This window comes from Talpa occidentalis, unplaced genomic scaffold, assembly GCF_014898055.3.
Source record: "Talpa occidentalis isolate TD23 unplaced genomic scaffold, MPIMG_talOcc4v2.1 talOcc4.16, whole genome shotgun sequence".
In the NCBI taxonomy this organism is placed as follows: domain Eukaryota; kingdom Metazoa; phylum Chordata; class Mammalia; order Eulipotyphla; family Talpidae; genus Talpa; species Talpa occidentalis.
The window spans coordinates 55,121,730-55,148,562 of record NW_023601653.1 but is presented as its reverse complement, the minus strand read 5'-3'; the positions used below and the strand labels follow the sequence as shown (position 1 = coordinate 55,148,562).

General features: G+C 40.0%; 1 protein-coding gene across 1 annotated transcript; it reads left to right on the top strand.

Annotated features, from left to right (window-relative positions):
* The first annotated feature begins 5,106 nt into the window (after positions 1–5,106).
* On the top strand, positions 5,107–26,576 carry LDHB (lactate dehydrogenase B). Its single transcript, XM_037514249.2, is given in 9 exon segments — positions 5,107–5,218; positions 7,994–8,128; positions 15,314–15,431; positions 16,524–16,697; positions 19,008–19,181; positions 23,309–23,426; positions 24,784–24,860; positions 24,863–24,906; positions 26,208–26,576. Coding segments are annotated over 8 exon segments (1,002 nt in total). The 5' UTR covers positions 5,107–5,218; positions 7,994–7,999; the 3' UTR covers positions 26,376–26,576.
* The last annotated feature ends 257 nt before the right edge of the window (positions 26,577–26,833 follow it).

The following is a 26,833-nucleotide window of genomic DNA, read 5'->3' as shown; positions in this document are numbered from 1 at the left end:
TTTACAAAATATGAATAAATGTGAGTAAAAACAACCAAGTTATTAACAGTTTTAATTAGATTAGCTAATCTGGTTTCATAATTTTAGAAGAATAGAAACAAAAGGAACTGAAAGAGAATTCTCACAGGCAGGCACACATATAGCGGCAAGATCAAAACTATTTCTGGTTCTATTCTTAACTCAGAGTAACTTGAGGCTGGTCACTCTGTCTCTGGGTATTCAACAGAATTAGATTATGACCAAGCTCCTATTCTGTTCTAAAGTTCTATGAATATGGTTTTAAAACAGTGTATAATGTGGGGATAGGGGATAATTTTTTTTGAAGACATTGATGTTAAAAAAAAAAAAAAACAGCAATTTATTGCCATTTAGAATAAAGCATACTCTACCCTCCACAGAAGGCTTTATCATAGCACCAGAATATTGTTCACGAAGGTTCCACAGCTTTTGTAGGATTATTATGTCATACTTTATTCTACCATTTTTATTAACTTATTAATTGCCTCTGACACTATGTCAGAATATAAACCCCCACTAGCAGGCATCTTGTCCATCTTAATCCTTCAAACACTGCCTAACACATGTCTCATATAGTACTGAAACAAATAATCTTTCTCGATTTTTGACATTTGCATTCAATTGTATAAGAAAATTTCTGTGAATGATTTAGCTTTATCTCCAAATGAACTGTTTTAAATTCACTGCCTCTGCTGTGGCTTCCAATAGCAAGAAGCAATTTTCCCATTCTAATTTAACTCAATAAGGGCTCCATCTCAAGATGACACCCACTTCACACACCAATCTGTGCTTTTGACCCATGAGGTATTAATTAAAGGTCCCCATGAACCCCTCCTCCAGTTGGATTTTCTAGAGTGGCTCACTCTAGAACTCAGAAGAAATGCTTAAATTTTCATTGGTGAATTGCAAAGGAGATGAACAAAGGATACAGATGAACAATCAGATGACCAGGTGCTTAGGAAAGGGTCTTGAGGGGCCTCCCTGGTGGCACAAGGGGTTAAGTCTCACGCTATGAAGCTATTGGCAGCCACTGCAGCACAAGTTCAGTTCCTGGCCAGGTAGCTAACCACATGGCACAGCAGACCTTTCCTGTCTGGCCCACTTGCTCCCCTCAGCGGTGTATTTCAGTGAGCCTGCCTGTTCTGCTCCCCACTGTCTCTGGTGAATTCTATCAACAACCTCCCCGCCCCACACCTCTGGCCTACACCCCAGCTCTTGTATGCATAAATAATTTTTTTTTAAATCTTAAAAAGAAAAGGGTCTTGCGCACAGAAGCATTTGTCCCCATGAAGTTGGTGTGCATCCATCTCTTGGATTGTTCACTAAATCAGAAATTCAAATCATATAGTTTTCAGAGTTTTAATCTTCAGTCTCCCACTTCCCCTTCCCAGAGGTCAGTGGAAGAGCTAAAAGTGTTATAGGACAGGGAGAGGGGCAGCCCAAACCCCGCAAACCTGCCTATTCTAAATGGGTTCTGCCATCCGCCGCATCAACACAAAACATATGAGACTTTAATGGGAAGGAACTTTAATAAAACTAGGAAAAAATACAGGTAAGGAAAAGAGTCTAGTTTCTAAATGAAGCACCCAAAGTTACCCGTCCCCTCGTGGGTAAAAGTCCATCCAAATGGGATTGGCCCAGAGCAAAGCCCCAAAGCCTGCCACAAGTCTAAATCATCTTCCAGTGGGGACCCACAGAAAAGAGTCAGAAACAACCAGACAAGCCCGGAAGGAAAAGAGCAAAATCAACATCAAGATAAAAGCTGCCATTGTCACCTCCCCACAGGTCTCACCCACATCTGTGTCACCCAGTCCACGACCAAAAGACAAGCGCAGTTTCTTCACGTGTCTCTAGGCTCCATGAGCCTCTTCCAGGTCTCCTGGCTCCATCTTGCTTCCTTCCTCAGTCTCTTCTGCAGCTTCTCCTCTCCCTGCTCAGCTCCAGGGTGGGGCAGGGAACCTCCCCCTTTCCTGGGGACCACCCTGTTACAAAAGTACCAACTCTCTAATCTCTAAATCTTTCCAGTACTGTAACAGGGTGGTCCCTTCCAGCTTCCCTGCCTGGAGCTGAGCCTGCAGAAGAGACTGAGGAAGGAAGGAAGCAGGATGGAGCCAGGAGACCTGGAGGAGGCACATGGAGCCTAGAGACACGTGAAGAAACTGCGCTTGTCTTTTGGTTGTGGACTGGGTGACACAGATGTGGGTGAGACCCGTGGGGAGGTGACAATGGCAGCTTTTATCTTGATGTTGACTCAGTTGTTTGTGACCCTTTTCTGTGGGTCCCCACTGGAAGATGCTTTAGACTTGTGGCAGGCTTTGGGGCCTTGTTCTGGGCCAATCCCATTTGGATGGACTTTTACCCACGAGGGGACGGGTAACTTTGGGTGCTTCATTTAGAAACTAGATTCTTTGCCTCACCTGTATTGTTTCCTAGTTTTTATTAAAGATCCTTCCCATTAAAGTGTCCTATGTTTTGTGTTGATGCGGCGGATGGCAGAACCCATTTAGAATAGGCAGGTTTGTGGGGGTCTGGGGTGCCCCTCTCCTTGTCCTATAACAGTACCAAGCCCCTCTCTGAGGTTTTGCAGGGACTCCCCACCCCCACCCAAAGTCACCTTATTAGCATTAACTTAGGTGTTAAGGAAAGGGCTTGTTCTGGATAGTGAAAGATACTCCCATCTCTTGTGCCCCTCATTATAGACAAAAGCATGGCCTGATGTTGGGACATGATCATCAGAATAAATTCAATTAACATCCATCACCACACATAGTTGCAAATATTTTTTTTTAACATTGAGAACTTGTAAGATCTCCTTGCTGAGCAACTTTCAAAAAACAATATAGTATTGCTAACTAGTCAGCACCCTGTATACAACATCCCTAGGACATAACTATATTATAACTGGAAGTTTCTACATTTGGCTCTCATCACCCATTCCCTACCCCTCTTCTATTACTTGTCTGACTACATTCACTTTCCATGATGCCCTCAAGTCCAACCATGTTGCTGAAAATGGCAAAATTTCTTTGTTTCTCATGACTGAATAATTCTTGTAAACACACGTGTGTATATACTTATATGTGTGCATACATATATCATTTTCTTTACCAGTTCATCTACACATGGAGATTGGGTATTTTGGAAAGAAGGTGAAAGATCTTAGAGTTTCCAGATTTCTTGCTGATTTTGCTTCCAACCTGGATTCAAAGTGACTGTAATACTTTTGGGGTTATCTGCCAAGTTTTCTCTCCTGACCATCATGTTGCAATTTTCAACTGGACTATATCTTCAGAGTCATTCAAAGTACCCACTAACTTGACACTGTAATCCTGGAGGCTTTCGTTTCTTCTAGACACATAGTTTCCCCCCTTTTTGTGGCTCTACCCTTTTAATTTTTATTGTACTTAACCAAATCTTATCATTTATCACATTGTGTTGTAATTGAAAAAGTTTGCTTACTTGTCTATCTCCTTTGAACTGGGAGTGTAACAGGGTGGTCCCAGGAAAGGGGGAGATTCCAGGTTCCCTGCCCCACCCAAATGGAGGATGGAGCTGAGCAGGGAGAGAAAAGGCTGCAGAGGAGACTGAGGAAGGAAGGAAGCAGGAGGGAGCCAGAAGGAGACCTAAAGGAGGCACATGGAGCCTAGAGGCACATGAAGAAACTGTGGTTGTCTTTTGGTCGTGGACTGGGTGACACAGATGTGGGTGAGACCCGTGGGGAGGTGACAATGGCAGCTTTTATCTTGATGTTGATTTTGCTCTTTTCCTTCTGGGCTTGTCTGGTTGTTTCTGACCCTTTTCTGTGGGTCCCCACTGGAAGATGCTTTAGACTTGTGGCAGGCTTTGGGGCCTTGCTCTGGGCCGATCCCATATGGATGGACTTTTACCCACGAGGGGACGGGTAACTTTGGGTGCTTCATTTAGAAACTAGACTCTTTGCCTTACCTGTATTGTTTCCTAGTTTTATTAAAGTTCCTTCCCATTAAAGTCTCATATGTTTTGTGTTGATGTGGTGGATGGCAGAACCCATTTAGAATAGGCAGGTTTGCGGGGTTTGGGCTGCTCCTCTCCCTGTCCTGTAACAGGAGCATTTTGGGTGACACAGTATTACAGCCATCTTGTAACAGGGTGGTCCCCTGGGCTGCCCCTCTCCCTGCCCTGTAACAATCTTTGTGCTTTCAATGCTTGGCACTGAAAGGAAATTAGAGGAGGTATTGAGCTGGAATTATAGGATTAACAGTTATGTATGAAAAACAAACAGAATTCTCTTTCTCATACAAAGAGTTAATGAGAGTGCTATACTTGAAAGCATTTTAAATAAAAACAAAAATAACTATAGCTGAATCTTCAGAATACCTTAACTGTTTATAATCATTCATTCATTCACCAATACTGTGGAAGTACCAGGAAGTGGGGTGGGTGAAGACACATAAACCACACCATGCTGCTTTGCACTTTCTCAGACACTAACAGAAACAATGTCTTACCTACTGGCCCCCTAGAAGGTCAAGGCTGGAGGTGATGGAGACTTGGAAGGAAATTCAGAGATCAGGCAGCAGGACTCACGGGTCTTATTGGACAACTAACAGACAATCTATGCTTATTTGCTCAATTCAAGTGTAAAAAAACAGTCGTTTCATCAAGCAAACTTCATAATGGAGTTGCTACAAATTCAGAAATATTTTTTAAAATATGCAGAAGCGCCAGGACTGGTCCAGGGAAGCACATCACCAAATCTTAGCTAGGAGCAGTCATCCTCTTAAATGTGACCTGGGATGCAGAATCAAGTTGTATTTCTATTTGGACTAAACCTTTCTGCACATAGTGTGAAAGTTCGCAAGAGTGGAAGATGACCTGGTTTGAGCCCTAACTCAGTCCGGGTGTTGAAGAGTCCATCAGCTGTGAGGCTGGCAGTGCGCAGAGGCCGCCTCTGCAGCCAGAAGGTCACCTCCTCATTTGGGGAGGAAGGGCGCGTGCATGCCTGAGCCCTTGTCCTTGAAGGGGATTGAGCGAGCCGAGGGGAGGGGTAGGCGGTGCTCGGGTTTCCAATCACAATAGAGAAAGCTAAGAGGCTGCAGAGGGGCTGGGCCCCGCCTCCTCCTGCCTCCTTGCAGATCAGGCGCCCGAGGAGACGCGGGCAGCTGACATTGTCTTCTTCGCGCGCGACTCGTCCTGCGTTTCAGGAGTCTTCTCTCTCCGGGTAAGTTTCAGCTCAGGACCCAGAAGCCCGACTTCTAGGCAGAGCGGGTAGGACGTGCAGGGGAGTTCTTGTGTCTCAAGGGGGGGAAGGACCAAAAAGATATCTAGCTTCCGGGGCTTTTATCCTTGAGCATCGTCCCTCGACCCTTGGGCTCTGTAACAACCCTTGGGCTTGCGGAGGCTGCCGTACCCTCGTCAGGGGGGCAGAAGAGGGAGCGAAGGGGCTGCAGCGGAACCCCACTTTTGTCCGCAGCGCGGCAGGGCTCACCTCCAGTCTGTCCTCTATCGTGCAAGAGACTTGTTGCAATTGCAGCTAAAACCCTGGCCCTCCGGGCCTGGATGGGTTGGCGGAGGCCACATCAGCCCTGGTACCGGGCACCTGGCACCTGCTGGTGGGAGCCACGACTTATGCCTACGAAACTCGGGGGAAGAGAGAAGGAATCCGGTGGCTGGTGAAGGCAGACTGACCTGAAACCTGAGTACTTAACTCCCGTACTGCCGGGATGGCGACCTGTCCCGGTGCTTGCGGGGATGAGGGCAAAGGATGTTGTGCAGCTTTGGCCTTGCGCCCCGGGTCTTTACCCAGCTGCCGACCTGCCCTTCGTGGGGGTCTGCAGGGTCTGCAGGCCGGTTCTTTCCTTGATGCTTTGTTTACTTTGCTAGTTGTGGGTGTTCGGAGTAAATAAGGCCTCGCCTTTTCCTTGGAGACCTTCTCCTAGGAGAGCTGTGCTCACTGCCTCCCCTGTGACCTGCCCTCCCCGCCGCCTGCGCCAGGAGGAAGAGGTGGCCTGTGGGCGGGCGGCGAATCCAGCGCTGCAGCTGCAACCTGGAGAGAGAGGCGGGGAGAGGGAGGGAGGGCAGTGGTTTCGTGGAGGAATTCCATAGCAAAAGATGACTTTTAAAGGGTTAGAATTGAGAGAGATTCAGCAGAGGGGACCTTAGTCCCTGAACATTCGACACGCATTCATTTTTAAACATTTTCTGGGAGGAGGAAGGGGCGAGGACATAAAGGACCAGAATCGGAGGGTGATTTTCCTCATGGCCACCTTCCTGAACGTAGCACAGAGATGCATATTTTACAAAATATTTTAGCATAACTATTAAAGAAAAAAGCACTGTTCTGCAGAAGATCTGTGGGGGTGTGGGGATCTCTATGGGCTCAAGCCTCAAAACTAATTTCTGAGTTCCCAAAATTAGCTTAAAGGTCTGTCTGACCAAAGAACCTACATTTCTATAGCAAAGTGCCTGGATTTTTGTTCTCCATGTCTTACTGGTACCCTTTATACCTAGAAGATCTTAAACAAACCAACTAAGATAAATTTAATGGAGAAAAATTGCATTTGTATTTCTGTTGAACAACAAGCAATATAGCATCCTCTGAATACACTTCAAGGTCAGGTTATGTATGAATTTCACTGGAAGGTCATCTGTTCCCTGTAAGAAAACTTTGGATATTTCTTTTTCCCTTCACATTTGTTAGAAAATGGAAAATGTGAAGGAAAAATAACCCTCGATCTAGTCCCTATACGTTGGAGAAAATATTTTTGTATGAAAAATTAGTTAAGAGAAGAAAACAGTCACACAGTTACAGTCACACAGTTATCTCTGAATTCGAGTACTTTATCCCAACTCAGAGCCTTACTCTTACTTCATATACAGTTGCCAAAGCTAGATTTTGTTACTTGGTCCTTTGCAGATGAGAAACAAGAATAGACTGGGAGGTCAGGGCACAGTTTGGAACAGGTACAGTACAGTAGTCTCAATGGGATTAATCTCAAAGGGTAAAAAGAAAACTAAAATAATAGTGATTATAATGGGTTACAGTTAAAAGTGATAGTATGAAGGAAGCTTACTTCTGCTCTGTATCACTTTTCTAAGAAGGTATATTTTTGTATGGTAATAATTGCTGTGGAATAAGTTTTTTTTTTTTCAGTAAGTTTTACCACTTGTTTTTATTTCCCAGAAAATATAGCTGTTTATCTGCTAGCTGAGATAAATTCGGTGTTACTATATTGAATGTTTTCAAAGAGCCTTCAATTTTATTTTTTGGTTTGTTATTTAATGGCTAAAAGAAACTGATTCCAAGGCTCATTCTCCTAATGTGAGCCCCTGAAAGTATCTACCCACTTTCCAAGAGGCTTCCAACATGCACTTAAAAGCAATTCAGAGTAAGATTTTTACAGATTTTGCATAAACATGACTATTTTATAGTTACTGTATTTATTAAGAATACATAGTGTGTGTACAGTACACTGTAACACATTTTAAGTGAGACTGAAAGTAGAAGAACCAGTTAGTCCTTAACTTCCAAGAATGATAATCACCACTAGTTATAGACATTATTGTCATAACTGGCAATTTATTCCTTCAGACCAAGCTTATATGTGTGTTTATACTGGGCCTTCAGTTAGTTTACAAAGTTACACATCAATTCTTTATAAGGGGAATAGAAACAAATTGATTTAAATATAATTATGCCTTTTAGCCAATAAGTGAACAACTCTAAGACAAAATTGTAACAACTGGTTAAATGCTAACATGGAATCACAGGCTGAAGAGGAGAACCTCAATTCTAATAGACTACATGGAGATTTTTGTCTTGATTAAATTCTCCATTAAATGGTCATGTGGTTATTTTAAATATAGCCTATGTTCTAAAATATCATTAGGCCCTTAACCTGTCACCCCAGTTTATAAGAGTGACATCCTAAGGACTGTACTGCCTAGCTTTCATATGTGAATATACTTATAATGTTTTGATTTTCTTTTCTTGCAGTGCACAATGGCAACTCTTAAGGAAAAACTGATTGCACCAGTTGCAGAAGAAAAGGCAACGGTCCCGAACAATAAGATCACTGTAGTGGGTGTTGGACAAGTTGGTATGGCCTGTGCCATCAGCATTCTGGGAAAGGTACATTTCGGGACACCGAACATGACAGTTTAACACATGCACAGTCTCTACAGGAACTTCATTATTTCATTGGGTCTTTAAATGTTTTTTTGTTTTTCCCCTGAATCATTTTAAGTAAGTTATAGATGTGGTACTTCACCTTTAAATACATGCCCAGGCATCTACTAAGGTAGTATTCTTAGTCTGTAGCCACACTCTAGTTCCTACACCAAGGGAACTTGACATTGTTAGTGTCTGTACACAGTACCCAAACTTAAAGTTCTCCCGCTGCTTTAGGGATGTTTTTAGCTGTTCATCCTCATCCAAGATCATGGTTTTATGTACTTGTCGGTTCTTCTCATTCTCCTTTATTGTCTTTTTTCTTCCTCTCATTTTTTAAAAAAGATTTATTTATGTATACAAGAACTGGGGTTCAGGCCAAAGGTGTGGGGGGTGAGAATATTCACCAGAGACCGAGTGGGGAGCAGAACAGGCAGATCTACTGAAGTACACTGCTGAGGGGAGCAGCCGGTGAGATAGGAGAGGTCTGCTGAGCCATGTGGGTAACTCCCTGGGCAGGGATCAAACACATGCTGCAGTGGCTGCTGATAGCTTCATAGTGCTGAACTTAACCCCCTGCACCACCAGGGAGACACCTTCTTATTCTTCTTTAATTCAGAATTCAGCCTTTCTCTGTCTCATGTCATGCACATTTTTAGAGTCCTTGCCAGTTTTGTAGAATGTCCCCCAATTCACATTAATCTGATGTTTTCTTGTAACTCTGTTCAGGTTAAAATTTAGGGTGGGGTTAATCAGGTTAAAATTTAGGGTGGAGTTATGACTTAGTGATTTCATGTCCTTCCACACACCACATCTGGGGGCACATGATGTTCATTTTGTCCCATTACTGACAGCGCCCAAGAATGCTTGGGTTGGATTGGTGACTCTTAAGATTTCTCTGCTGCAAAGTTCCCTTCGCCCTCTACAATTAAGAAATAATCTGCCCAGTGGATTTCTGAGGTGCTGGAAATATCCCATCATTCCTCTCAAACTTTGACCCAATAGTTTTATTCTGAAATAATTTAAGACTTAGAGAAAATTTGCAAGAATAGCAAAAAAAAAAAAAAAAGGTGAGACTTCTATATTCACTTCACCCAAACTTAGCAATGCTGAGCATTTTGGTTTTTTAGCTAAAGATTAATTTGTTTATGCATACAGAGCTGGGGTTACAGGCAAGAGGTGGGGGGGTAGGGAGTGGGGGTGGGGCGAGGGGATTCACCAGACAGAGTGGGGAGAACAGGCAGACTGACTGAAATACACTGCTGATGGGAGCAGCGAGTGAGGCAGAAGAGATCTGCTGCACCATGTGGGTAGCTCCCTGGCTGGCCAGGGCTGGAACTCATGCTGCAGACAGCTTCACAGTGCTGTGCTTAACCCCTTGTGCCACCAGGGAGGCCCTGGAACACTTTGTTTTATTGTCTTTATCTTTTATGTGTGTGTGTGTGTGTATGTGTACGTACGTATACATACATACAGTTTTATTTCTGAACCACACGTGCAGACATCAGGCCACTTCCTAAGAATAGACGTATTCTCACATAATCAAGAGATACAATGCTAGAAATGTGCTATTACCATTTCTACTCTTCCAGATTGTATTTTCCCTATATACCACCATACCTTTCTGTCTTGCCTCATGTATATACACACAACACACATACACACCCTTGTAGGTCAAACCATATTTAGTTTACTTCAGTGTCCAAGGACTTCAAAGAAAAGAGCCCTTTTTTAATTTAGCTCAATGAATTGATTCCTTGTTCTTTCTGAAGCCTGCTTTAAATGTAGGCAGCTTTCCCCCCCAAAAAATGCTGCCTTGCCTTCTGCAGGCAATTGCCGCACACTGTCCCTTTGTATCAGTGTGAATGCTGCCTGAACAACTCCAAGCCAAGCATATTTCTGTTTGCAGAATGCTAAAGTAACAAATTCTGCTTCTTTACTGAGAAAAAGTTATCAAAGACATTGATGAAAATTTGTCATGTGCACCAATGAAAACTTGATAATTTGCATTTTTTTCCAGTTAGTTTTAGTTGACTGGGTGCCTGTGATTTAGGCTAGCTGCCTGCCAACTTACAGGGAATTTAAATAAGCACTTGCTCATGGCAGTAAAAATAAGTATTCCTGCTCACGTTTCTTTTAAAACATTGAGTGTGTAGCACACTGAAAGTGTTTTTACTAAAATACTTTATCCTAAAGAACAACCTCAAGAAATGGGAACTCTTTGTACCGTGTTTTCAGATGAGTAGCTAAGACCCAGAGAGATGGCGTGGGCTGCCCTCAGTCACATACTGGTGGAAGCAGCTGTGTTTTGAACCCAGGATTCCAAAATTCTAACCATAGTGACTCTCAAACTTCCTTTCATCCTGTGCTGCTATTTAGCCAGTTAAAAACATAGTATATTTATGAAACACTATAGACTTTCTGGCCTCCTGATAATCTCAAAATTTGGGCTTCTCAGGAAAGTATATCTGAGCTATCGTGATTCTAGAAGGATACTTCTATAATTAGGTGTAAATTTAAAATCCTCTTCAGTAAATAATTCAGTTGAGACCATACCTGCAGTTACATAATACTTTGCTCTAATTCAAGAGTTTGAGGGAACAGACCCTGCTGTTAGTCCAGAAGGAATTATCCAGTTTAGATGCTGTGAAGAAATGATTGCCTTGTTTCAAGACCATTTGACTAATTAAATGTTTACATCTTATTTTAATGGGTAAGGATTAAAGTGTTTCAAATTGTTACTCATATTTAGAAAGGATTAGGAACTACACTAATTTAATAGAGAAAGGAAATTAGCACTGCTGGGTCATGTGGTGTTTGACATTACCTATTCTTATTTCTCCCCAACAGCTGTAGGGGGTGTTGTCATTTATATATGTCATCTATATATGACTGCTGGAAAAAGACTGACTCAGAAAGACTAAGCAGCTTGATAAAGATCAAATAGATCATGCCAGATCTAGGTTGTTTGATTCCACTGCTGGTGTGCTTTACTGAAACTGCTCATTGCTTTGGCCCCAGAAAGCAAGTGAAGCTAGGAACAGGAGAGGTGAGGACACCACACCCTAGCTAGAGCCCACTGCAGTGTCTCATATCATAAGATTCAGGTATTTCCTGCTTCTCTTGCCCACTCTCCACCCTAATTGCCTGCATAATAACTATAGTGACCTTGTCTAACAATAGTAGCTTCTTAAAATTTTCTAATAGTTTGACAGTGCCCACACACTGTTCTTGCTTAAAATCCTGAGAGGTGGCACCTATATTTCTCTGTCTCCCTACCTGTGTCACAGCATGAGGTGATGACCCACTCAGGGGGCACCTTCAATACAGCGTGGTGGTATTGCCAGAATCCACCATCTGCTCTCTGTCTCCAAAACACCAAGCTCATTTCTGCTTAAACCTTTATACTTGCTGTCACCTGGAATGTTCACCCTAGATCCTCATGAGATTGACTCCTCCCCATCATTCATGTCACACTTTTATATCAAATATAAAGTAAACTTTCCTCCCAGGAACTGTATCATCACCCTGTCTTACGGTCTTTATAACTTCCATCAGAAATCATCTTAACTAGATTGCTTATTTCCTATTCCCTTCCTGATACATGAACAGGGACTTTGCTGAGTATGCTCATTACTGTATTCCTGTTTAGTAGAGTGATGTCTGGCATGTTTAATAAATGAATATACACTTTGTACTAAATGAATATTCCCACTATTACTAGTAAACTTTAAGCTTTTATCATAGCTTCTTTCTGATTATTTTTATTACCAAACATGACTTCTGTTCCACTAGTCACAGGGCTGCCAAGAGGAACTCTGAATGTGGACCTCGCATGGTCTCACAGAGCTTCCCTGCAAGGTTCCCTTCGTCTTTCTGTCCATCTGTTTTTGGTTTAAGTATCTATCCTCACATCTCTTTGCTGTAGCCAGTTTTTGTGGTTAAAAGAGCATTAAAAGTAGCAGTATAACGGCAGCCATATGCTGCCAAGTAGCTTTGCAGCACAGGATTTGGCTTAAAAGCCGGACATAATTAAAATTTGGTATTTGTGCAAGAATAGACAGATCAATGTAGACTAAAAGCTCAGAAACAGACACAAACAATATCTAACATAAGATGGAAGTGACATTCTAGAGGAAAAAAAATGAGCCAAGAGTGCTTGTCCATTTCATAATTATTTGGGGAAATTTATGCCTTTTCCTTCCACAAAATGTCATGCAGGCCAAACACTTGAATAGATGACTGCAACCACTGAATATCTAGATATCAGTGGTGGTGCCTTATTAGCTAAGAGGACCAAGAGTCAGACTTGGCTGTGTCTGGTCCACATAGACCTTTAGGTTTAAGGACATTTCTGTAGGAGGTTAAATAAGGTTTCAACAGTGATATTGTAGACTTTAACTGACCTGGTTCTTTAATAAGGTTACTGCTTATGCTGTTAAAGCTTGCTGTTTCAAAAAGTATTTTAAATATATGTATAGCTTAAATGAAATATATAAGGTATATTCAATATGTGTGTTAAAGAGGGAAAGCTATTCAAGGCATCAGTACTTACGCACACCTCTTCTGTTTGCCTTCACCCTGGGGGCATGTTCAGTGATGCAAATGCAGCTAAATTCAGCACTTCAATTATTTTTGTTAGAGTGTTGGATCTCTTCCTTCCTCACCAGCTGAGTATGCACTTCTCAGCCAATTCTGAACACCCACTGAAACAAAAGAGAGGCTCTGAGATCCTGTGACATCCTTTTCCACTTAAGCCCCAAACTGCTTTGCCCTGTTGACTTCAGTATCGCACATGTGATGTTACTAAAATAAGAGTGATATTCCTAGCAGTCTAGTTCCTTGACAGAAGGTTACTGGCTATTATTAAGTTATATTACATTCTTTTAGAGCTAAAGAAAACACAAATGAGAGTTCTGTGTGATGTCAGAGGCTGCAAGAGGAACAAACTGTTTCAAAAGTGTCAAAACCTGTGTTGAAATAAAAATGGATGAAATACAATGCTAGTAGTTGGGGATGAGAAAAATACATCCCTTGAAATCCCAGCTCACAAAATGGTGATTTTTGCAGTTAGGAAAAGAGTTGTTTGCAATGAAGACCAGAGTCCTCCCTTACAAGGAGGCTGAGGTCTTATAGAAACCCTCAGGAGGGGGCCTCCCTGGTGTCGCAGCCGGTTGAACGCAGCACTATGAAGCTGTCTGCAGTCTCTGCAGTGCCCATTCAATCGCCGGCTGGCCAGGAAGCTACCCATATGGCACAGCAGACCTCTTCTGACTCACCCATTGCTCCCCTCAGCGGTATTTTCAGTCTGTCTGCCTGTTCTGCTCCCTGCTCTGTCTCTGGTGAATCCTCCCACCCTCCTACACCTCTGGCCTGTACCCCAGTTCTTGTGTACATAAATAAATCTTAATAAAAAAAAAAACCTCAGAAGGAAGCCTACTATTGCTCACTTGAGGTTAGACAGCTGTAGGGATTCTAGAAAATGGGGATGGTGCTCATTCCTGAGCTACAGAGAGGGACCTGCTTTTGCTGGCAAGCTAAAGTAGGTCAAGTTTTCTTATTGGCTGTCTCTCTGCTTCTCACTGGTCAGCACCTTTCTGACATCTCCTATTCCATCCTACTCTACTCAACCTAGTCCTTTAAAGCACTTTCTGAGCCCCGATATTTACCTACCCTGTTGCACATCAACACCCTCCATTTGTATAGCCAATCACCATTCTCCTTGAAAGAGGTATTTTCATGTTAAGCCAGCTCCAGTATTGGTATATCAAGCTGATGATTTTGCTCGAGGCTCTAAAAACAGTAAAAGTAAGGCTTGAATGATATTGCAATGGAAGGGATAAGTATTTTTCAGAACTTTTAAATATTTTTTTAAAGATTATTTGTGTATACAAGAATTGGGGTATAGGTAGGCCAGAGGTGTGGGGGTTTAGAGGATTCACCAAAGAGAGTGGGGAGTAGAACAGGCAGATCGACTGTTTTTTAGAATCCCTACAGCTGTCTAACTTCAAGTGAGCAACAGTAAGCTTCCTTCTGAGGGTTCCTTTTTTATTATTATTATTAAGATATATTTATTTATGTACACAAGAACTAGGGTACAGGCCAGAGGTGTGCAGGAGGGTGAGAGGATTCACCAGAGACAGACCAGGGAGCAGAACAAGGAGACAGAGCGAAAACACTGCTGAGGGGAGCAGCCGGTGAGGCAGGAGAGGTCTCCTGTGCCATGTGGGTTGCTTCCTAGCAGGCAGTGGATCGAACTTGTGCTGCAGTGGCTGGCGGTAGCTTGATAGTGCTGTCTTTAACCCCTGCGCCACCAAGGAGGCCCAGGGCTTTATTTTTATGCCCCACTATTTATGCAGACTTAAGAGAACACATAAATATAACATGTTACACATAAAGCATGTTTCGTGGAACATGATAATAGTAGATGAAGATAAAATGGTATTCTTTCTGACTTAAGGTTTTGTTTTGGATGGGTGGCAGAAAATGACAATGGGACAAGAAAACAAGAGAACTCTGAGATGAGGCAAGATTGGTAGATCATATATGGAGAATCTACTGGTCCTGGACTACTGTACCTGTACCTATAAGACACCTGTACCTTTCCCCAGTGACACATTTCAGTTGGTTAAATCTAACCTGAGCATTTCAGCTTCAACTCGGGCTTCAAATCCTACTACAAATACAAAGTAAACTCAAACTCTTGGTTGTTTAAACCAAATCTGCCCCTCAGAAGCCCTCCAAACTAGGGGCATATACTGCCCAAAGGTGTCTGTGGATCTGGTTGAATCTTCAGCACCACCCTCCATAAAAGTGAAGACTGGTCTGCCTGAAGCAACCGCTGAACCCAGAGAATTCTTTCAGGACACTTTCAGGCCTGCGTATTTTTAAGGTGACACAGCATGCTATTTGGATCCTAGTTGAGTGCTAGGAAATGAAATTCTAAAAATTCACTGCTTAAGTTTTAGTAATTTATTAGTCAAAAGTTTTTGTGATAAATTTGTTTAAAGAGCACCCCTAACCCCATGGTAAAATCCTCTAGGTGTTTGACATTGGCACTGTGCCATTTCAAGGGGGCTCTGTTGCATGTGAGCTGAGGCTTCACAATGACCTTGGATATATCAACACCTGTTTTTGTCTTTATAGTCTCTGGCAGATGAACTGGCCCTTGTGGATGTTTTGGAAGATAAACTCAAAGGAGAAATGATGGATCTGCAGCATGGCAGCTTATTTCTTCAGACACCTAAAATCGTGGCGGATAAAGGTAGCTTCATTTCATGCCCAGAGTGGTCTAATAAGAATCTGATGTCCTCACTGATATAAAATCAGTCTTCATCCTGGTGAACCTGATGTTGACATTTTCTTCTTTTTTCCTGAGTACGAAACCACTAGTGTTACCTGTATAATTCTTCTTCATATGCCTTCAACATATTTGGTATATAACATTTTTGGAAATTGTATCATAATGTGCATATCTGAGAATAGGAATGTCTTAGACAGGAAAAATTTGCACAGTGCAATTGGAGTGCCTTGAAGAAATGAGACAAACCTATATTCTGGCCATCTCTATTCTACTTAGCAGATACACCAACACTGCCACCCCATTGTGACATGCCTGAAGATGTAGACATCTGAGTTTGACAATATGAGTCCTGATAACTGTTATGCACTCGAGTATTGGTATTCTGGGCTCTGGAAGATTTGCGTATCTCACCTCATCTTCCCAACAACCTTATGAGCAGTGGACCCAGTTATCTCCATTTTATGGCAGAGGAAACTGATGAAAGTATTAATAACTCAAAAGGCAAATAGCAACACAGTTTGCTATGTGCAAACATCAAATGTGTAAGCATCAGATCACATCACATCAAATCATAATGTCTGTATTTTGGGAAAGGACACACTTCCTTGAGGGAAAAATACTCCCCAGAGAAACTCACTGCTAAAAGTGAAAAAAAAACTTCCTTTAAAGGTTGACTATTAGAAATCAATTTCTAGACGCAAACACTTTAGTGCCTTCCTGAGCCTTCACAAACTGCATCAACACAGCAAACCTTGGAGACACCTGTTCCTATTGACAATCCAGTATTCTCTAAAGTCAGCATTTTGAATTTGTTAGTCAGAAACATCACTAGGACCTTTTTAATTTCTTTGATACATTCTCTATGTCAAGTCTATGGTTGGAGGTTTCCATATAGCTCAATGAGGAAGAGGCAACTGGAGAATTGTGCTTCAAAATCTTCTAATACAGAAAACAGGTTCTCAGATAAGTTCTATCATAGAAGCTTATGTACATTTAGGTTTCATGTTCTGATGAGAAGGTATATTTGAAGTACCTTTTTCCTTCTTCATCCAGATTACTCTGTGACCTCCAACTCTAAGATAGTGGTGGTAACCGCAGGAGTCCGCCAGCAGGAGGGAGAAAGTCGTCTCAATCTGGTGCAGAGGAATGTGAATGTCTTCAAGTTTATTATCCCTCAGATTGTCAAGTACAGCCCTAATTGCATCATCATTGTGGTCTCCAACCCAGGTGATGTTTTGATGCTTCAAGATTCCGTTCTGTGAAATTTGGTGTTTTGGGGTTCTGTTTTATTTTGCTTTTTTGGAACTTACAAAAAATCTGTTCTAGTATTCACAGCAGAAGCCATTCATGTGTCTTCTGTTATTGGCCACAAGAGTACTGTTTGCTAAACAAATGGCTCTGTCCCAGGCCAAATGTTTAAAAATATGAAAAGAGTTTTATATAAAGCAGTGTCATCTGTTTGTTTCATCTGGGTTTGTTGAAAAGTTTAAAAGCGTCCAAATTTTCTTAAAGATTATCTTGGGATGCATAATGAAAGGTTGAAATGTGGCTTCAATTTGTAGGAAACATTCTAGCATATTTGACCTCCTGTTTTCCAGAAAATTCATTCTAGTATCCATATCTCTAAAACTCTGCAGGATAGAATCAGATTGATTTTTGAGAAGAGTTTAAGAAAGACATTAATCAGTCTGGTTTTAAAGCTAGAAATAGACTGTATTGATAGGTAAATACATGCTAATACCAAATGATGAAATTTAGAAGCTGCCTTCATTGCCAAATCAACATTTGCAGAATAACCATTAGTACTGCTGGTTAAAAATAATTGCATTTCTTTTTTCGGTCTGACCAGTTAAATTCATTATCTGACACTTTTTGGTCTATAATTTTCCATGAAACATACTGTTTTTCAGTGAGCATCGTACCATTTTAACATTGATAAAATGGTAAAACAGATATCTGACACTTCAATAGAGAAAGATTGTGAAAAAGAACCCAGAGAATCCTTATAGGTCCTGTAATATTGAGTGTTGGGAGCCAGCAAGAACAGAGATTATTTTCTTATTATTCTTTATTCTCTACAATCCAGAATTGAAACGAATAATTTGATCTTGTACCTAAAACACCTCATAAATATCTAATGGCAGATTGATGTAGAATAGAAATGACAAATAGTTGGTACATATGAAGTTGTCATAGCCAGCCCAGGGGTTATTAAAACTGGTTACTGGTTATACAACTTTTTTTTAAAGATTTATTTATTTTTGCGTACAAGTACTGGGGTATAGGCCAGAGGTGTGGGGGTGAGAGGATTCACCACAGACAGAGTGAGGAATAGAACAGGTGGATCTACTGAAATACACTGCTGAGGGGAGCAGCGGGTGAGTCAGGACAGGTCTCCTGTGCCAATGTGGGTAGATCCCAGGCCGAGGATCGAACTTGTGCTGCAGTGGATAGCTTCCAGTGCTGCGTCTTAACCCCTTGCATCACCAGGGAGGTCCTAGTTATACAACTTTTTCAAGGGAGAGTTTATGCCAAGTCCAAAACGACCTTAAACTGAGTGGTGTCTATATCTGAGGTGGAGACTGCGAGATGAAGCCCTTGTCTTCCTGTGTGCATATTTTTCTACCTTTTTTTTTTTTTTCCCCAACAGCTTATATTATAAGTGCTATTATCCTCTCTAGAGCAACAGGTTTTATGTTCTGGGGTCTCAGGGCTATGCCGAAGCAGAGTAAGATTCTGTCATAGAGGCGCTGCCATTAAACAGTAAAAAAAATCTTAATGCCCTGTATTGTTCTAATAGTTTATAGAATTCTTACCATGTGCCCAGGAAATTTTATAGTGGCATACTTGGTAATTAGTAACTGACGGCTTTTGGTTTATGATGACAGACCTCACAGTCATGCAGTGTTAGAATGAGAAGAAGCATAAGTGATGATCTCACTCAATCCTTTTTCTCTTTATTTCCACATATAATAAGTTAATTAATCTGCAAGGATCTCGTGTATTCTTGTTTCAATAACATAAATACAAAACTACAGAATTGCACTTCTCATATTTTACAATATCTCAGCATAAGACTTAAATACTTTCGGGCCTCCCCGGTGGTGCAGAGGTTGAGTGCTGGGTTGAGAAGCTGCCCGCAGCCTCTGCAGCACCGGTTCCATCCCAGGCCTCCAGGCGAGGGTCCCACATGGCGCGCAGACCTCTCCTGCCTCACGCTGCTCCCCTCAGCAGTGTTCTTCGTCACTCTGCCTCTTCTGTTCTCCGCTCTGGCTCTGGTGAATCCTCTCACCCTCCTGCGCCTCTGACTGTACCCAGTGCTTGTATAAATAAATCTTTTTTAAAAAAAAAAGACTTAAATACTTTCTCATCTCTTTCATCCCCCTTATTGCTAACTATGAAAAGTCAAAGTATTTACATCTTTCTAGCCAATCATTCCCGGGCTGGGGGAGGGGAGGAGGAAGCCAGGCATCTGCTCATTGACACAGCACTTGAAAAGTTTTGATTTACTTACCTATGCTATTCTAAAAATTTTAGTGGATATTCTCACATATGTTACCTGGAAACTAAGTGGATTACCCAAGCACCGTGTGATTGGAAGTGGGTGTAATCTGGATTCTGCTAGATTTCGCTATCTCATGGCTGAAAAACTTGGCATTCATCCCAGCAGCTGCCATGGATGGATTTTGGGAGAACATGGCGACTCAAGTGGTAAAAATAATTGAAAATATAGACTATATACTTTCAGTACTGTTCTTGCTATAGTGATATTTGGGATTGGTTTAAAATTTATTTTTATATATTCATATACTTTACATTACAAAAAGTAATTTGTGGGGGCATACTTTGATACTGACTGGGGGAATATCTGATTCCTTATCAGTTTTTTGCCTACTAAGCTTAATATTCATTCATGATTCTTGGTTAATAAAGTATTGTGATTGTCAAATATTCTAATTTCATATTTCCTCTATATTTATTAATTGCATTGTGTTTTAAGAGAACTTTCTCTTTCCCATTTTTATTCACACATTTATATCAATGTTGACTCAGATTTTTATTTGATTTTATAAATGTTCTGCCACTATATTTATAGTACACAAATCATCCCAGCTTTGGCCAATAGCAGACTCTTCAAGCTGACCTCTGTCTCTTTTTGACAAGTTTTATCACTGAACCCTTCCTTGTTGGACAACAAAGGCGCCAGGTGCCTCTTTCTGCTTTCCCATTGCGGGATCGGCTTTTTTCTCCCATGAGCCCTGTTTTCCTTTCAGGGAGAATAGTATTTAGAAACCAAGGTCTGGGCATAGGTGTGCTCATGCTCCTGGTATAATTTCGCTTCTAGGCCCTCTGCAGCACTGTTATATCCATTGTTTTATTGGAGAAATGAAATGGGTAACAAACTTTTCAATCAGCAGTGTCAACTAGTCTAGAATAAAAACCTGATTTTTTATCATAGGTGAACCACTTAAGTAGAAAGAGACCACTTGAGAAATCTCTCAAATATTTTCTTTAGAAATTCAAGTAGTCAGTAGGCATAAATGAGTCATTATTAGAAGCAAACAACATTAAAATTGTATCACACTTCTATTTCTTTTTTATAATGCTTTCTTTAATGTTTCTTTTCATTTAAATCAATATTTCTGTTCCAAAATCCAAAGTTTTTTATTAAAAATATTTCTGAACAAATCTGATTGTATTTTATAATTCTAAACCTATTTATTAAGCCAAAATTCATTGAATGGGCTTACAGTTTAAAGCCATAATAATCCATTTTACTATCAATAATAATGATAATCTTCATTTTACTAAATCTGCCTGTATGCAAAGACTATTTTTTCCCTAGTTTTTCCTTAAAAGGTTAAGGTGTAAATTTTCCTTTGAATTTAGTATGAGTGTGTAATGTGATTTTAGTGAAGGCCTTACATGGTATTATAAGAAGCTGGCTTCACATTGTTTTCATGCATTCTTATATATTAATGCTGTTTTTTTCTGACACATTTTCATTCAAGAGTCCTTATATCCAAAGATTTGTCATTTATATATAATAATTGGTGTATCTAGAAAGTAATTAGTACAGTAACTGGTGTATAATGAGAGTTCAATAGATGCTAGTTATTACAATTACAGAGTTACTAGACCCACAGATCTGGAAGTGATATTACATGTCATCTAGTTGAAGACTTTCCTTCTAATGGGTTAAAAATTGACACAAGCAGACACAGTGCCTTGCTGAAGATCCTTTCGCTAGTTAGTGGCATAACTGACTCCTAGTTAATGTTCTGTTCACTCATTAAGCTATCATTTTGTCAAAACATCAAGTTTTGCCTTTCCCACATTGATCTATATTGTGTACATGGCATGAAAGAGAATTAAACCATGCTCACTTAGGCATAATTATATGGATCTCATAGTTTTCATCAGAACCATGGCAATGCCCTAGTTCTTTTTTTTTTTGTTTTGTTTTGTTTTTATAATAAATTTTATTTTTATATTCCCCCATACAATTGCAAACGCCCCATTCTGACCCCAATCCTTCCCCTCCCGCCCCCCCACCCCCAAAAAGTGTCTCTGGTTCATAGTTTTTTGTTGATTTTGATTTTCACTTTCTTATATTCATTTTCCTGGTCCCTTATTTAAGTTTTCTAGATTCCTGCTATGAGTGAGACCATCCGGTATTTTTCTTTTTCTTTTTGGCTTATTTCGCTGAGCATGATCCCTTCCAGCGCCATCCATGTTGCTGCAAATTGCATGTGCTTATCTTTTTTGAATGCTGAGTAATATTCCATGGTATATATGTACCACATCTTCTTGATCCAGTCATCTATTTTTGGGCATTTGGGCTGTTTCCAAAGCTTAGCTATTGTAAATAGTGCTGCTATAAACATAGGGGTGCAGGTGTTCTTTGGAATTGATGTTTCTGTGTCCTTTGGGTAAATACCTAGGAGTGGAATTGCTGGATCATATGGAAGCTCTATGTTTAGTAGGTCCAGAAATCTCCACACAGCTCTCCACAGTGGTTGGACCAGTTTGCACTCCCACCAACAGTGCAGGAGAGTTCCTTTTTCTCCACACCCTCGCCAACATTTGTTGTTGCTAGTTTTTTTTAATATGTGCCATTCTCACTGGTGTGATATGGTATCTCATGGTAGTTTTGATTTGCATTTCCCTGATGACAAGTGATGTTGAACATTTTTTCATATGCCTGTTGGCCATTTGCATTTCCTCTTCAGAGAAGTTTCTTTTTAGCTCTTCTGCCCATTTTTTGACTGGATTCTTTTCTTTGTTGTTGTTGAGTCTCATCAGCTCTTTGCAGATTTTTGTGATCAGTCCTTTATCATTAGTGTTGGGTGCAAAAATGTTCTCCCAGTTGGTGGGGTTTCTCTTTGTTTTTATTATTGTCTCTTTTGCTGTGCAGAAGCTCTTCAATTTGATGTAGTCCCAGCTGTTTATCTTTGCCTTCACTATCACTGCTTTGGGTGATGTGTCTGTAAAGATGTCTTTGATGTGCAAATCACGTAGTGTTTCGCCTATATTTCCTTCTATGTATTTTATGGTTTCAGGTCTTATGTCTAGTTCTTTAATCCATTTTGAGTTGATTTTTGTGTATGGTGTGAGGTAGTGGTCAAGCTTCATTCTTTTGCATGTAGCGACCCAGTTTTCCCAGCACCATTTATTGAACAAACTTTCTTTGCTCCACTGCATAGTCTTTGCTCCTTTGTCAAAGATTAGTTGACCATAAATCTGTGGGTTTATTTCTGGATTTTCTATTCGATTCCATTGGTCTGTATGTCTGTTCTTGTTCCAATACCATGCAGTTTTGATGATTATGGCTTTGTAGTATAGTTTGAAGTCTGGGAGTGTGATGCCTCCATTTCCTTCTTTTTTTTTATTCGGGGTTTTTGGTGATTCCATATGAATTTCATCAATAATTGTTCTATTTCTTTGAAGAATGACATTGAAATTTTGATTGGAATAGCATTGAATCTGTATATTGCTTTTGGTAGGATGAATGCCCTAGTTCTTTCCACAGTTACTTGAATTCACAAAAGTTGTGGATTTACAAGGGGTCTTATATGCCCTGCCTCACTGATTCCAGCCATGCTAGACTCTACCCCTGCCCCTTTACTTCCTGAGTCCACAGTGTTCTCCAAAGGTCCTTGGAAACACATACTTACATTTCAGGGTCCATTTCAAATGCCTGTTTTTGGTAGCCCCTCTGATAACTCTTTTCCTTTACGTTAAGTGGACCCTTAACTTTTATTGCACCCTCTCCATGCCTCTGTGAGAACTCATTCGATTGCTTTAGTTTCCTTTGCCAGTTTCTCCAGAGGGTTCTTAGCTTGCCCGTGCCACACCTCATGTCTTCACTCATCTTTGCACACCTACATCTTCAGCATATATTTGACTGCATAGGAGGCGTTAAGAGTAGGTAAGGGGATTGTTTTGGTGCATCAAAATCTCCAGAAGATATAGTCAATCACGGAGATGCTTTTGCCCTGTCTGTGGAGGCCCTCTTAGGAGGAAATGTGATTCAGTTAAGACCAGAAAAGCTCATAGTAGTTACATGGAGTATGTGTTGAGAAATAGGTTGAATCTGTGGCATTAGGAAATCTAAAGATAATTAAATGATATTTAGGTCTTATCCAAGAATTTTTTTTTCCACTTAATTCCGGAAGAAATGAGCTTATAATAGGAAAATAAGTGGAAGGAAGATTAAAAATTCCTCACACCAAAAGTTTGCTATACCCTTGTGATTTCACAAATCAGAAGGATTTTTAAAAAGTGTCAGAAATACATAAAATAATGCTTTTTTTTTTTTTGGTTTGTTTTCACAGTGGCAGTATGGAGTGGTGTAAATGTGGCAGGTGTTTCTCTCCAAGAGCTGAATCCGGCAATGGGGACAGATAATGATAGTGAAAACTGGAAGGAAGTGCATAAGATGGTGGTTGAAAGGTAAAAGGAAAGGGGTCTTGATCTAGGACAATGTATTTCATCTTTACTTGGATAAAATGATGAACAACTTTTGAGACTGTCTGCTCAGATAAACTCTGAATATAGTAAGTATGCAGCCATTGTCTTCTGAAAACAGAGAAGACTAACTCACACTGGTCATACTTGCTATGCCAGTCCCCTTGGACAAAGCAAATATTTTCTTTCTGGAGAAGCTCAGTTGTAGAGGTAACAAGACTAACACATGGAATTAACAAGTAAGAAGGGCTTTCAAATGGTCTCCTATTGAAAAACTAACTTTGACTTTAACTGGAAAACTAACCTAGACACTATTCGGCTCATTGCCTAAAATCCCTGCTGACTGCTGACATTGTGTTGTATGGGCTTGACTTACTATCACAGCACCCACACTTACTGACTACAGAGTGTTGAGGAAGCATTAACTTTTAAAGTTGAATCTCAGTTTTCCTTTTTGTAAACACATGGTAATAGAATTATTGTAAAAGTGGAGTAAAAGCGCACACACCTATATGCACACACATTTCATTGGTAAGCATTCAATAAATGTTAGCCATTATTTGCATAGAGTTTTTTCGATAAGAGATAAAAGCCAAAAAGAAGTTAAAGAACAATGCGTATACTTCTCATGTCTATCAGGAGAGGCCTGGCATGACTGAGTAATTCACATGACTTCAGATACCAGCTTAACAGGCTTAGCTAAGACAAAAAGCTATGTCACCAAAAAGCCCCACACAGTACACTGGGTCTCTCCCCACTTTGCTCACTTCCCTACATCCTCCCCCTCTGCTAGTTTCAATTCTGCAATCAGATTGTGTTTGTTTTGGTAACCTTTGTGAATTCTGAGATATACAGTTTGTGCTCAGAAAGTTTCCAGGGAAGGTATTGTTATCACTTTGTTCTTAAGTTAGTTGGTCATAGTATTTTAGGTGACCGTGGTAAGTGGGACCTCAAAATCAAGGTATCGTTTGTCCTTTAAATGTGAAGTCCGTTTTCTTTTACTGTTTACTGACTTCATTAATATCTTTGGAAATGTTCATGTTTATAATAAAAAGACTGGTTGGAAAGCGAACACTTTTACCGCTGTAACTATAAACATTCATGTGTACAAAAAATTATTTAAACTTACCAGCACATGTATATATAGCACTACCATGAAATGTTCACAATTTTAAACACTTTGCATATATATATTAGCTCATTTAACAAACTTAGGAAAGAAATTCACAGAAGACAAGAAAGGCTAAATAATTTACTCAAAATAGCAGTTAATAAGCAAAAAGGAGTTAAACATAAATTCTGGTTTCAATGATCTCTCATGATTTTTTTTTTTTTACTCTAGTGCCTATGAGGTCATTAAGCTAAAAGGATACACCAACTGGGCTATTGGATTAAGTGTGGCTGATCTCATTGAATCCATGTTCAAAATCTGTCTAGGATTCATCCAGTGTCAACAATGGTGAAGGTAAAATATATCTATAATAAAATAATCTATAATATGATTTCTAGTAATGAATTCTATTAAAAAAATGTTCATTCAAAGTAGGCAAAATAAAGTCTCAGGTCACAGTTATTTGTGCATTTTAAAGTTTTATAGAAATTCTTCCTTTTCTAATAGAAGTCCGGGACAACAAAGCATGTGACCCCGCAAGCTTGTGGGTGGGTCCAAGAATCCAATAAAATAAATTTTAATAATTCTCTCTTGTATGACAAGGCAAATTAATTATTAACTCTGCATTTTATTCAGCACATGCTCAAAATATATCATTGAATAAGTATTATTTTAAACTATATAGTTTATATATACAATGTTAAACTATGTAATTTAGCTATGTAGCTTGGCTCATTAAACAGTATAGCTTAATGATACATACAGTATTAAGCTATATAACCATATATAGTATTAAACTGTAGGATGCTTTGATGTAGCACTTAATACCTTAGCAAATTTAGTTTGATTCAAAAACCAGAACAATTTATGTAGCAATTGTTTTTAAATACAACTAAAATTGTACTACAAAATTATCTAAGATAACTTGTTTCCTACAAGTCAATGGCAGGGAGGAAAAAATGAAGTGGAAATGTAATACATTAGAAGAAGCAAGTAAAAGAGATAACTATAGAAGTATTTATGGATAAAATATGTAAGGTTATTTTTAAAATACTACAGCAACATTTTCAAAAATAAAGATGATGTCTAAATCTCAGAGTATGTCTATAATGATTCATTCTCTACTCTGCCGTATATACAAAACTTTTGGAAGTTAAAAGCTTTACATAATAAAGTAACCTGCTAAATAAAGTGTTCTGGAAATTATACTATCTTTCCTCCAGCAACTCTTGCATGTTGAAAGAATCTTGCCTCTGAGTAGCCTATGATTGCTGTTCTGGACTGTGCAGGTCAACCACCACCTCCTTAACTAAAGAATTTTAAGAAACTAGGGATTTCATGAAAAGTAGTGCATTAAAAACCACAAATACAGTATAATTTAAAGACATATAAAATGTTATTAAAGTTCCTAAGCAGAAAGAAAAATGTACTTCTATAAAGTATTTAATATTTCCTTATAAATTTCTAGTTTTATCATAGTGTATATTGTTATAATCTATGTACAAAACCCTAAAAATTAATTATTAGGGACACATAGGCCTATGGATGATGAAAATCAGGTTTTCTACCAATCTTTTCTGTTGAAACCTAGGGCCTCTGATCTTTCTTGCCTCTGGATTAATTTCTCTATCTTAACACTTTTCTTGTTGTGGCAGGGGATGTATGGCATTGAGAATGAAGTCTTCCTGAGCCTCCCATGTATCCTGAATGCTCGTGGATTAACCAGTGTTATCAACCAGAAGCTGAAGGATGATGAGGTTGCTCAACTCAAGAAAAGTGCAGATACCCTGTGGAACATCCAGAAGGACCTCAAAGATCTGTGACTTCAGGCTTCTAGGATGTAGACACTTAAAAACTACAATGTGATTAACCACGAGCCTTTAGTTCTCACCCACATACATGGATCTCAATCTGCTTTTATCCTCCTAAATATGTGAATCTGGGCTCACAGAATCAAAGCCCGCACTTGGCTTAATGCTTGCAATATGAGCCCCTGAACAAATAAAAGCAATTACCGCAGTGTGCTTTGGCGTCCAGAGTCTTTCTGAAAGATTTCAATTTTTCAAATAATTCTTCCCTCACATCATAAAAGTTCCTAAATTCTATCCATCTTTGTATCTCTCCTCCCAAGCAACCCCCCAAATCTCAGTCACAACATTTTCTATGATTTTGTTGTTGTCCTGAGACTTTCTATAGTTACCATTTCACTTAAAGACTATTTCTTTAGATCAGTTTTAGGTTCACAGCAAAATTCAGAGGAAGGTATAGAGGTTGCCCATAC